General features: G+C 36.7%; 1 protein-coding gene across 1 annotated transcript in view; it reads left to right on the forward strand.

Annotated features, from left to right (window-relative positions):
* The window catches only part of LOC124059814 (glypican-6-like), a 124,284-nt gene that overhangs the window by 61,015 nt on the left and 50,584 nt on the right, over nucleotides 1-12,685 (forward strand). Inside the window, exon 3 of the mRNA XM_046390196.1 lies at nucleotides 761-1,152. Coding sequence (XP_046246152.1) covers nucleotides 761-1,152 — 392 coding nt within the window. The remainder of the gene's footprint in view (nucleotides 1-760; nucleotides 1,153-12,685) is intronic.

Genomic DNA, 12,685 nt, shown 5'->3' on the forward strand with positions numbered 1-12,685 from the left:
ACCATGTTGTCTTCAGCTATCTCCTAATGCCAGCTGTCAAAGGTTAGTTAATTGTTGCCATGGGGAAAAAGTCCTCCAGGGGTTTGAAGCTTAGACACTCTTTCCACAGAGCTGTCTAAAAATTATTTTTGAAATATTCTGCACAATAAAAGCAAAATCACTGTCCTTGAAATTTGAGGAGAATTCAAATTTCAGTTCATCTTTAAGGAACGTTATAAACATTTGTCATGTTTAACGTTTGAATGACACTTTCACACAGTTTAAGGGTGTGTGTTTTGAAAGGAGCTCCTTTGAGTATACTGTTAAACAGTATTCAATTAGCCTCAGCTGCTTTGAACGAATAAATTGTTCGAGTGAAAAGCTAATGCATCCTTGAATAATGGTGGGAGCTCAGGGTGATGATGCACACTAGTGTCTGTGAATAAAACTTATGAATATTTTGTTACAGTATGCAATCAGAACCTTTCCATTAATCATTCATAGTCCATGTGGCCCATTATTTCCGTGATTAAATTATTAATGCTTTGGACTAGCTTTATTCACGTAATCAATTGCCTATTGTTGGCTGCTATACGTTGATCTGTATAAAACAAGACATTAAAGTACTACAACAGCACTCTGATTGGATTATACCTTATTCTTATGCTTTTGAAGACTTTTCTGGTTAACATTGTCTGAGAGGACATTAAATACCGTAAATGACCCAGCTGTTTGTCTTTTCTTTCCCTTTCTTCTCTCTCCAAATCATCCATTCATCCAGAGTTTTTCTTGGAGCTGCTGGACAATTCTGAGAAGTCTCTTAACAGCATGTTCACAAGGACGTACGGGAAACTGTACATGCAGAATTCAGAGGTGTTCCAGGACCTGTTCACAGAGCTAAAGCGCTACTACACAGGAGGCAACGTCAACCTGGAGGAGATGCTGAATGACTTCTGGTCCAGGCTTCTAGAGCGTATGTTCCAGCTGCTCAACTCCCAGTACCATTTCACTGACGACTACCTGGAGTGCGTCAGTAAATACACAGATCAGTTAAAGCCCTTTGGTGATGTCCCCAGAAAACTGAAGGCTCAGGTCACCAAGGCCTTCATCGCTGCACGGACATTTGTCCAGGGGCTAATGGTGGGACGGGAGGTCGCCAACAGGGTTGCCAAGGTGAGTTAGATTGTCTTTTCATGTCTGTCTTGGCTTTTATTTTGTTTTTTTCAGCTGCTGTTGGGCAGTGTTGTGTTTCGCCTCAAGAAGAAGTAATGAGCATGCAAGTATAAGATTTGAACTGCCTGCAATGGAATTATGTGATAAATTACTTTGGTCCATATCATGTGATTGTTGTAATTGATGTTCAGTCACACACAAACAAAATATTTCATATTAATGGTATCGTCTGCTGTACACACTGTACCCAAAATAAACATGCAGTACCACTGGTCTGTAAACATGCAGTACCACTACCACAACTGCACTATTTTGAACTATTCATACTTTTAAAGTCTTTGAAATCTCTTCTGTAGGCTTTACACAGGCTGAACTGTACATACTCCTTTAGAATTAGACTGTATCTGAATTATTTATTAAAAGCTCAGAAATTAAGAACAAGCAATTTCATTCTGTGTGAAGATCTTTTTTGGATGCACTTGATCTCCAGCTGTGAGGCCAGCGTGAGATATATTTTTTCATATGTGACTGGTGGAGTATCCAGTACACTGTGTGCTCCACATTTCAGATGAATCAGCCGCAGAGAGCAAAGCTTTGCAAAAGAGAAAAGATTAAAGTACATTTCCCCTGAGATTTCTGATTGTGCTTTTGTTCACTATTGTGATTCTGTTACTTTTTTGACAATCAGGAAACTTATTGGCATCTTTCATACTGAAAGTTCATTTGATCATATCAATAATGTTCTTCTTTGCTGGTGTTTTTCTGGTTTGGTTTGAGAAATTGGTTGATTAGATTCTGAAAAATAAATATGTATTTACAGCATTATCAAATACCAAAGATTAGACATGTTTTTAAAGGCTTAGTGGATATGTTTTCTAATTCCATGGTAAACACAGAAAGTTATGCAACAGTTTTGCCATAGATGTCTAAACTGTAAAAATTATATAACCAATGCTGTTTACAGTTTGTGGTGCACTGCATAGCTTTACTTTCTGAAATATATGCAAAAACTATCAGAAATGATAAATCTAGAGCTGTTTACATTCAAATTTCCTCATTCAAAAAAACGTAAAGGTGTATGATAAAACCTTAGAAAGCTTAGTTTACTAAAATGCCATTTAAGTTTTTAAAATATTTGTTTTATTAAAAACAAATATTACATTTATGTTTGAAAAAAAGTTTTATTATACTACTGTATTAATTTTGTTTCTTTACTGATAATTCATAATGACTGTCAGTCTGGCACAGCTCTAACCCCTAAAAATCTGTTCTTTGGCAGCAATTAGACACAAATGACATAAAATTAGTTTTTTTCTCAAATTCAGACATCAGTTTCTTCAGAGTTCAGCAGTGATACAGTTCTTTTTTATTTGTTCTTTACCTTGAACCTTGCTGTACCTTTCAACCAAAAGGATGAAATTGTCAAAATGGGAAAGAAAGAAAGTAGGAGCAAGAGTGAGGTGACAAAAAATAAAAAATGCGCTCAATTTGAAGAAGAACTTTGATCATTCTTATGTTGGAGGTTAAATCAACTTGCTGCTTTAAGCACTGGTCTTACAGAGACAGATAGATCTGGGTAGACTGTGATCATAACTATGTGTTATAGGATAGTTATATGATATAACAACATTATATGAAATATATGTAATATATATAAGTCTTTGTTATGTTAGCTTGGTTCAGCTTCAGCAAAAAAGTGAACAACACAGAACAGAAAAAACATGTCTGTTTCTTTAAGCTTCAAGGTAATGTTTTCAAATTTTCTCGAAACAATAATACAAACCAAGAGGCTAGAACCAGCAAATATTTGGGATTTGCACTCTAGTCTGTTATTAAAATTGTTGCTGATTAGTTAAATCGATCAGTCACTGAGCTCTACAGTCAGCACTTAAGAGTACAATATTAACAGTTCCGTGAGTTACTTAAAATGTCATTAGGTTTAAATAACTGTTAAATAACCATTAATGGGATTAACTCAACTAAAACAGTAAAGTGTTGAATTTAACTCAAATTGTTGACTAATACACTAATACAAACAAACAAACAAGTAGCATAGACTATTAATGGCTTTTTTGTATAAATGTCCATTAAAGAAACCACTTCTGGCTATGTGATCATGTAAACTGCACATTTGTAATAATAATAATAATTATTATTATTATTATTTATTTCTTTTTAAATTATTTTTTGAAGTGATGTGGTTGCATGAATGATGATGCTTCTTACAGTTCCTTATTCTGATTCTGATTATTTTTTTCTTTCCAAAACATGTATAAATAATGCAGATGATGATCAATAATGCCAGATTCCAGGCAACCAAACACAACTTGAAATACGATCATTTTAAACACACCTCAGCTTACATACATCTATATCTTTAGACACAAGAAAAGACCACATTCAAAATAATAATAATTTAATGTTCTATGCTCTCTAGGCCAGATACTAAATTTTACTAATCTTTATTATCCCACTGCTCTTGTACACATTGTAGTCACATAATTGTGGGAGATAGGGGGCATATTATGTGTATATTAAAGAACTATATTTTCCCTGCTATCATTTCTGAGAAGTCATCTTGAATTGTTTATTGTTTACTTTAAGCTCGCCACTGAGCTAGCTTTCTCCCAGCCTTCAGTGGCAGAGCATATTTCAGATGAATACTTAAAATGAGCACCTCTATTCATCTGTCTTAGCCCTAAAAGGCCCCCTCGCTGTGGATCAAATCCCATATTCCTTGCTTCCTCATCAATTATGAAGTGCAGCCAGGAAACAGTGTGTGGCGTTGCTGAAGGCTGTCAGGCTGGTGAACAGCCATAGGACTCGAGGTGAAAAGCTGCTTGACATGACAAATCACCTTGACCTAAGAATCAACCTCCACATTTGCTGCTTTCGGTGACAAAAAGTGACTCGCACCTCTTTACAACACATACCAATCTTTTACGTGCAGTACTGCAGTACAAAAGGCACTTTCTGTTCAATTTCATATCAGTAAGGGAGGAGGATTTATTTACGCTTTATGGTAGAGTGCTACATTGGGTGTTGCTGCTGCCTTTTTTTGTTTGTTTGTTTTTTTATGTTTTTTCAGCAGATTACTCATGAACAAGTGGTGGTCAAACACACTTCACAGCTAGACTGCTGCTACTATAAAGTGTTGCCATGAAGGTTGAATATCGTGTACTTGTCATTCAGTCAACTTGGCAGTGGATTGCGATGTATTTAGATAGAAAGTCCTAATAAGGTCATGTAAAAAGCCCAGCCGTTAGAATATTATCAAAGGTAAAGGTAAGAACAAAAGTATTTACACCAAAATGTCCCTATTAAAAGAAAAAGTGGTGCTCATATTGTAGAATGTTTGTGTTCAATGTAGAGATGCAACAACTGATTAATCAATAATTTGATCAGCAGAGAAACAAGTGTTTGATCATTAAAGTGTTTTTTGTTTGTTTGTTTTTGTTTTGTGTTTTAAAACAAAATGTAATTTTATTCTCTAGTTCCAGGATGTCCTGTTTTCCCCTTTTTCACAATATAAGTATATATCTGTGGGTGCTGGATTGTTGATCTGACAGAACATAATAAGTGAAGATCACCTGGGACTCTGGGAACTGTAATTATTATCTTTCACAATTCTCTGACATTCTCCCAATCAAGCAATGAATCAGTTCATTGAGAAAATAAGTAGTAGCTTAATCAATAATCAGAATAATTGTTAATTGCAACTTCAGAAGGTTTCATTGTACTACATTATTATTGCTGATGTATCAAGAAGCATTTGACTGTCATAGCTGAACTGGGTGACAAAATAATCTCATCCCAAGGTCTATTTAGTAGCTGTAATTGAGCCTTTAAATCTTATGACAAATCTTCCTTCACAGATGGAGTTTGCTCGGTTATCATGGAATTATTAAAATTTCCATTTTTTTCTGATCACTTTAAAAATTTCTTGTCCATATTGGCTTAAAAGTGGAGATCTTGGATGGTTTCTTTTCGGGTCATTTATATCATAAAAATGTATAATACTAAAGTTTTAGGCAGGTGTGAAAAAAAAGCTGCAAACTAAGAATGCTATCAAAAATATAAATAATAATTGTTTATTTTTTATCAATTTACAAAATACAAAGTGAGTGAATAAAAGAAAAATCAAATCAATAGTTGGTGTTACTACCCTTTGCCTTCAAACCAGCATCAATTCTTATAGGTACACTTGCACAAAGTCAGGGATTTTGTAGGATTACAGTCAGGTGTATGATCAATCAGTTATACCAAACATGTGCTAATGATCATCAATTTCACAAATAGGTTGAAACATAGTCATTAACTAAAAAAGAAACAACTGTGTAGGAGGCTTAAAATTGGATAAGGGACAGCCAAACTCTGCTACCAAGGTGAGGTTGTGGAAGACAGTTTCATGTCACAGGTCATATACCATGGCAAGACTGAGCTCTGCAACAAGACACAAGGTAGTTATAGTCTCTCACAGACAAAGATTTCAAAGCAGACTGGGGTTTCAAGATGTGCTGTTCAAGCTCTTGAAACAGGCAAAGTTGAGGATCCTAGATGCAGCAGTCGGCCAAGGAAACCTAGTGCAGCCGATGGAAAAACACATCAAGCTTCGAAATCGGAAGATGTCAAGCAGTGCCATCGGCTCGAAACAGGCAGGAACCAGTGGGACCCAGGTACACCCATCTACTGTTCGTAAAAGTCTGGTCAGTTACAGCCAAAAAGTCATAACTCCGACATGGGAACAAGGCCAAGGCCATTGGAGGAAGCCTACATCCACAGAAGATCGGTGGTTAGTTCTCCAAGATGTTTGGAACAACCTGCCAGCCGAGTTCCTTCAAGAACTATGTGCAAGTATACTTAGAAGAATTGATGCTGTTTTGAAGGCAAGGAATGATCATACCAAATATTGATTTGATTTTAAATTTCATTTTGAAAATAAACTATTAACACTTCCATTTTTGAAATCAGTCTTAGTTTACAGCATTGTCACCAGGATCACACCTGCCTAAAACTTTTGCACAGTACTATATATATGAAAAGTAGTAGCACAGCAACAACGTATGGTGTAGTAAGAGGTACAACACTTGCTGCTGAAATATAGTATAATAGTATAAAATAGTGATATAATAGTGACATAAAGTAGCATGAAATGTAAATACAACAACATCAAAGCCTCATTATGTGTAACACCAGAGTAAATGTACTGAATTTCTCTGCACTTCTGAAAATTATAGTCTAAAATTAGTGGCAGTCACATAATCGTCATCAGTCATGCACAGTTCCTGTTTGAGTACTTGTAGAGAAAACAGTCGATTTTTCCATGAGTGGGCAGTTTGACATATTAATGATGTCTGATCTTGTTAGTCATACATAAGGCACCTTTGGAGTCTACGTCAAACAAAAGCTTCTTAACTTCTTACTCTTTCACCATGATTGAATATGCTGAAAAAATAAATCAGTGCATAAAGACCTGCAACACTTTGGTGAGTGACTCTGACTAGCCACTTTAAGGCTCTAACTCAAGTAACCAAAATCAGTCGTGAAATGTATAAATCCCAAGGTTTTGAAATGACAAAAAGCTCCTTTTATATGAAATGGCTGCTTTCAACCATCTGTCTGTTTAATTTTCCATGTTACTTTTACGCAGGATGATGCACCGATGATGATGAGCCATACATAATTACTGCTAACAGACAGCTCAGTACTCACTGAAGTCAGAACAGGGGAGATATCACTCCATAAAATGGGATTGTGATTGACTTGCACTGAACAGTTTCCTGGACCTTGATCCTGGATTAAGAGCAGAATCTCTCTGGATTACAGTTTATGATGACCATTAAGAGTTTTATCACGGGGGTACTTAAAACACAGTCCAGCCATATTAAGACCCGCTCAGAGAAGATTGCAGGGATTTGGACCTTTTGAAAGGTTTAAAGTTCAGGCATTTCGAGCACTTATCACTCACTCTGCACACATATGGAAAGCTGGTCTTGTCCATGGTGGATATTTAGTCCTGATGATGGGAGGAAGTAATGCATTTTGCACTGAGGGATTTGTTTTTCCTCATGACTCATGTTCATCTCATTATACACTCATTTGCTACCACAAACCGTCAGATAATTTACCATTAGGTTTCAAGGCAGTTTCTGTTCTTCGCACAACCTTCGATTAAGGCTCTGCCAAATTGCAGAGTCTTTGCTGACATGTGAGAAATATCAACATTGGTTTCGTGTGGTTTCCATAGTTTTTCTTTTGTACTTTGTACGCTGCCATATCAGTTTAGTTCACTCACTCTTCACTATCAAGATAAAACAGTGGGGTGTGTCCAATACTCGATACTACAAGCTCAGACGACAGTGTCATTCTGAGTCAGTATTTTGAATTTACAAACTATAAATGTTATTAAAGTGGTGACAGAGAGTTTATATGTTGCTTTTTTGGAACCAACAAAATCTAACTGAAAGAGCAAAAATCTCAAAAATTGTGTGGTTTCAGCTTTTTTTAAATGAGAGGAGTTGCTGCTTTTCAAATTTTCAATTTTTTTTTTTAATCAAAAAATAAAACTGAATGTTTTGGGGTTTTGTGCTATTTGACAATAATGTCTACAATATTCCTACACTTTTTAAAGTCTTATACAGGGGAAAAAATGATGTTCAGTTTTACTCATCAAAGCAATATTTAGGTCCGCAGACCTTCATCTTTATGTGTTACACTGGACTGAGGTTGGGTTGTCGGTGTGTGTGTGTGTGTGTGTGTGTGTGTGTGTGTGTGTGTGTGTGTGTGTGTGTGTGTGTGTGTGTATGCTGGTATTTCTTTAACTTTTGCAGAAAATTATAGCAGACTTGTAACAGGGTATTTTTGCTCTGTAGTGCTGGTACTTACAGTAAGTCAGTAAGGACAAAATCTGAGTACTTCTTCCACCACTATAAGTTTGTATAACTACATCACAGTCTTTGACACAGCAAACCATCGCAATGGAATTGGATGCAGTTATTCTTCATGTGTAAATTCTGTCACTAAGAGACATCACTATAGTTATAGAGACACAAAGACAAAAAGCCTTAATTTAATGAAGAAAGTGTCTTTATGGGAACATGGGTCCCCAGTAGTTCCATATCTGTATTTAAGATGAATATGTTGACTTCAACAATTTCGCAGCAGATTTTGGTCCAGGCAGATTAAGTGGCCTCCTCCATCACAGAGTATGGTCCATCCATGTTTCTCAGCTGAGGCCCACTTCTACAGATGCACTGGACAAACTTGTCTCTCCCTCTCTCTCCCCCTCTCAGTCTGTCTCTTCACTGGCTCTCAGCTCACACAGCTTGCTGGGGATAAGGCCTCAGCCACAGTGCTGTGACGGCAGATGGCAACTGGCTCAAAAAGGTTGGCACGTCATCGGGAAATGTGCCTCACAAAAGATGTCCTTTTTAATTAAAAGATTTTGATCTGTGGTGAACTGCAGAATGTTGGAAAAATGAGAGACAGCATGGAGTCTGGAATTCAAGGACATGAAATGAAAGGATAATAAAGAAAAATACTGTATACTCTCTCAATAGTGCATGTTCTTCCATTTATACTGCAAAAAAGATACAGATTCAGTTAGTGATATGAATGGCAGGACATATAGAACAAAATACAAAAGGCTGACAAAAATTGACAAAAATTTTGAAAAATAATAATACTCCTTAGGTGTCTGCCAGATCCAACAACTAGTGTTAATATGTTTTTTCTAATATGTCTCTATGTGATTGTGTCAACCAAGATCAGATCTTATGACTCACGCTTTTTTTTTTTTTTTTTGCACTGTGAATTAAAGTGTAGGGCACAACATCTTTATTTAACAAGCACTTAGAGAAGGCTGTCAACACTGATGTCGTGACATTTGTCCAGAGGTTTCTTCTTGGCAGCCACAGGAGACCTGTTTGCCCCTGACATTCAGGCTGGGTTGCAGACCTTCAGAGTCAGATGGACAGAGGGTGAGTGCTGTGCTTTAATCCAGAAGGCACCATGGCAGATGGATAACAATATAGTATATGCAGGGCCTGTACCCACCAGAGATGTTGCATGGCTCCTTGTATGCTGCGCCTAGTCACCAAGCAGCGTGGGCTTGGCTTTTAACATGTTTGCACTTGTCTTGGTAAATTAAAGAAACAGTCCCAACTGCTGCTCCAGACATGCCACATAACATGGTACACGTCAGGGTAGATCAGCAGGCAATCCCATGCCTCAGCAAAGACAGACACTTGAGCTGACTCGTGTGGATCGCAGGGGCCCGCCAAGTATCGCTGTGTTGTTTCATGGAAGTACGACTGCTTGCACGTGGATTATTCTGTCAGTCTCAGACATTCATTGATTTGACAGCAGCTGATTTTAGTGCAGCCTCTCTGGAGTTGTCTTTGGTTCCATCTTACATATAACATGCTGAGTGGGGGGACTCAAGTCTAGTTCACAGAGAGGCACAGAGGAGAGATGTGATTAGTGAAAAGTAAAAAGTGCTACAGACCGTGTTTTATTATCAATGACAACTTTAGTGCATACATTATCATATTGTGCACAGACTGTGACTGTACTAAAGGATTAATATTCATCTCAAGTTTACCCAGCTGCTTATCTTAACTCGCCTCTCAGTCTCTAAATGTATTTGTGATTTGACAACAACAATAGCAAATAGATTTGTGACTCTCCATCTATTTGTGTGGATCTTTGTGAAGCTGTTCGAGCAAACTGTGCATTGCCAAGAAATACACAGAGCAGTTCTGCTGGCCTGAAACAGAATGCTGGTTTCCAACTTTCTGAAGAACTGTCTATTGCATTTGATCAGCAGTTAATAATTAGAGTACACCAAACAACTTTTAGGTACATGAGATTTAGAGTTGAGTGCCCAACAATAATAAAAAAAAGTTTTCATTTTAACCTTGAACAGAAAAAAACAGTGTTGAATAGTTATTTGAATTATAAGGTTATTTTAGAAGCTTACTGAGTTGAACGCAAACACACCATAATACATATTTTACTGCATTACAGATATATTTGGTGAAAGTGGGTTGCTGTTAGCTTCTGTAAGCGTATTATTATGAGAGTTTTCTTTCACCTCAGAATTACTTTCAGATTTTTATTGGAACAACCTTTAATATAATCCTTTGCTTAGGAAAAAATAAGACCTGAAGTTTTCACACAGATGTTTGTTGGGGACAGGGCGCATGTTTCTTATGGTAGCAGATGGTAGTCTGATTTGCACAGTGACAGATCACTCATATTGCCATTGACACTAATGGCTGTGGAATTGAGTGGGGACACTGGGGCAGCAATGCAGTCTTACATCCATGTCCAATCAGTGTGAAGCAACATATCCTGTCACAATAATTATGACAGAACTATTGAGAAAATTTTTTGGCGACAGTCTTTGCTGTCCCACTAGTGTTCCCCTTGATTGGCCTTGGTAGCTTGCAAAGTCATTGTCATTTCTCACAACTTCATTACTTTGTGGCACAAAGCAATTTCCATCGTCTGTGTTCTTCCCACTCTGTTACCCCTAAAGGGAGTTCACGCCATATGTGCATGACAACACCCAGTAGGATAGACAAGGTGATGTCGTCTAAGAGTGTTTTTTGGAGTTATTTCATCGTATATGGAGCCTGGTTTTTGTATGTACTCTGATATCATTAGTAAGTACCGTATTTCTCTACAAAATGCTGACTTTTCATTCGCTCAGGTACTGTACTTAAGTGAAAATACTTATACAACAAAATGAGAACACGCCATCACAACTACTAGGTTGAGAAAAAATAGAAATGTATTTATGGTAAAATGCACTTTCATCAAAACTGAATGTTCATGACCTCTTAGCCACTTATCCACGTATCTGAGGTAATTTACTTAAGTATTCATTTTATCCTACTTTATACTTATACTCCACTAAAATGTCATGCTGAATGTTATAAAATTATGTTTTACATTAAAAACATATCTGAAAGGCTTATTATCATAATAAAATTTGTTCCACCTCAACCATTTACAACAGTAAAAAGATACTTACACATGTATAGATAATAATAATCCATTAATATAATATATACCCAGTAATAGTAATTTTTCTGCCTTACAAGTACTTTCATTTTAGATACTTAAAACATATTCTGCTATTAATGCAGGTACTTTAACATAACATAACATAAAATATTTTTTAATAAAGGGGCTTTTTGTTTTTACAATGGGGTATTTTTATATTGCAGTATTGTTACTTTTGCAAGATCAGAATATTTATTCCACAGCTGCAATACTCACACACAAACATATGCTCTTAACACACTGTGATTATAGCACTTAAACATCAGATGAGTAGATTAATGTTTTAATCTCAACCTGGATCTGACGCATCTCGCTCCCCAGCCTTAGCCTCATCCTGCTGCGAAATATTCCAACCACTCAGCTGTAAATAAGTGCTAACAAGATTATCAGATTACCCTTCATCCAGGGCACCCAGTGACTGCTGGGCACAGTAGCTTCAATAATGTTAAAAAAAAATAAAAAACGAAAAACCTGTAAGATAATTGCATTAGGAGGCACCATTTTTATGCAAATTTCCCAAATGCTCACAAAGCTCAAGGGCGGCTTAAAACACTTTTCCTATTTGCAGCATGAAATATATTTCTTTGGTTGCTGCTAACTAGCCAAACTGAATGTAAAGAGTGTAGTTTGTGTTACTATGAAAATTCTCGCAGTGTTTCTCCTCGTCTCTTAAAAAGTCTGTCTAGAAACTAGGCCAAGTTTAATTGAATTGACAGAGACAGATTAATCCCAGAACTTTTTTAAATTATTTAATATTCTCATGAATAAGTACTGTATTTTATTGTACAAGTTGGAAGAAAAGTACGATGGTATTAAATTGTACAAAATGTCATTTGCAATGGCCTGTTGATGTTGAGTAGATGTCACAGCCTTCTATATTTCCATTAGGCTCTTCTGTAATACCGCTATCATTTATAGTACCGGAGCAGTGAATTTATTATGTGAATATATTCCAAAGTCATCCTATCAACTAGTTTCTTTTTTATGATTGTGCTTTATACTAGATTTAATGTCCTAGCCCAGGTACAGTGACTGGGAGGGGCTGAGCCAACAGAGAAGGTAGCGACTCTCCCTCTGTCCTTAGTCCATACATATATATGATATGTGTGTTTGGACTATTATATATATAGATGCAAATTACCCTGTTATATTTAATTAATGTATTTATTTGTGAGGTTTAACTCACTGATGGGTGGAGAGAGACTGCTGGAGACGCATGCTGAGGGAAGTGGAAGTGCAATCTAAAATCTAAAAACCAAGTCTAATCTCTGTCTCAGTTACAGTAGATTGGTGAATTGCATGCAGCGGTTAGATTTGACTTATTGATTCATATGTATAATAGTGACTCCGTCGATACAGAAAATAAAGGTGCTGTCACAGAGTGACGAGACTGAGATCTGAAGGTTATAGCTGCCCGTGGACAGCTGCCAGAGAAGTACTGTTTAAGTATGGCTGATCTAAT

The sequence above is a fragment of the Scatophagus argus genome, chromosome 1 (assembly GCF_020382885.2).
Source record: "Scatophagus argus isolate fScaArg1 chromosome 1, fScaArg1.pri, whole genome shotgun sequence".
NCBI classification, from domain to species: Eukaryota; Metazoa; Chordata; class Actinopteri; family Scatophagidae; genus Scatophagus; species Scatophagus argus.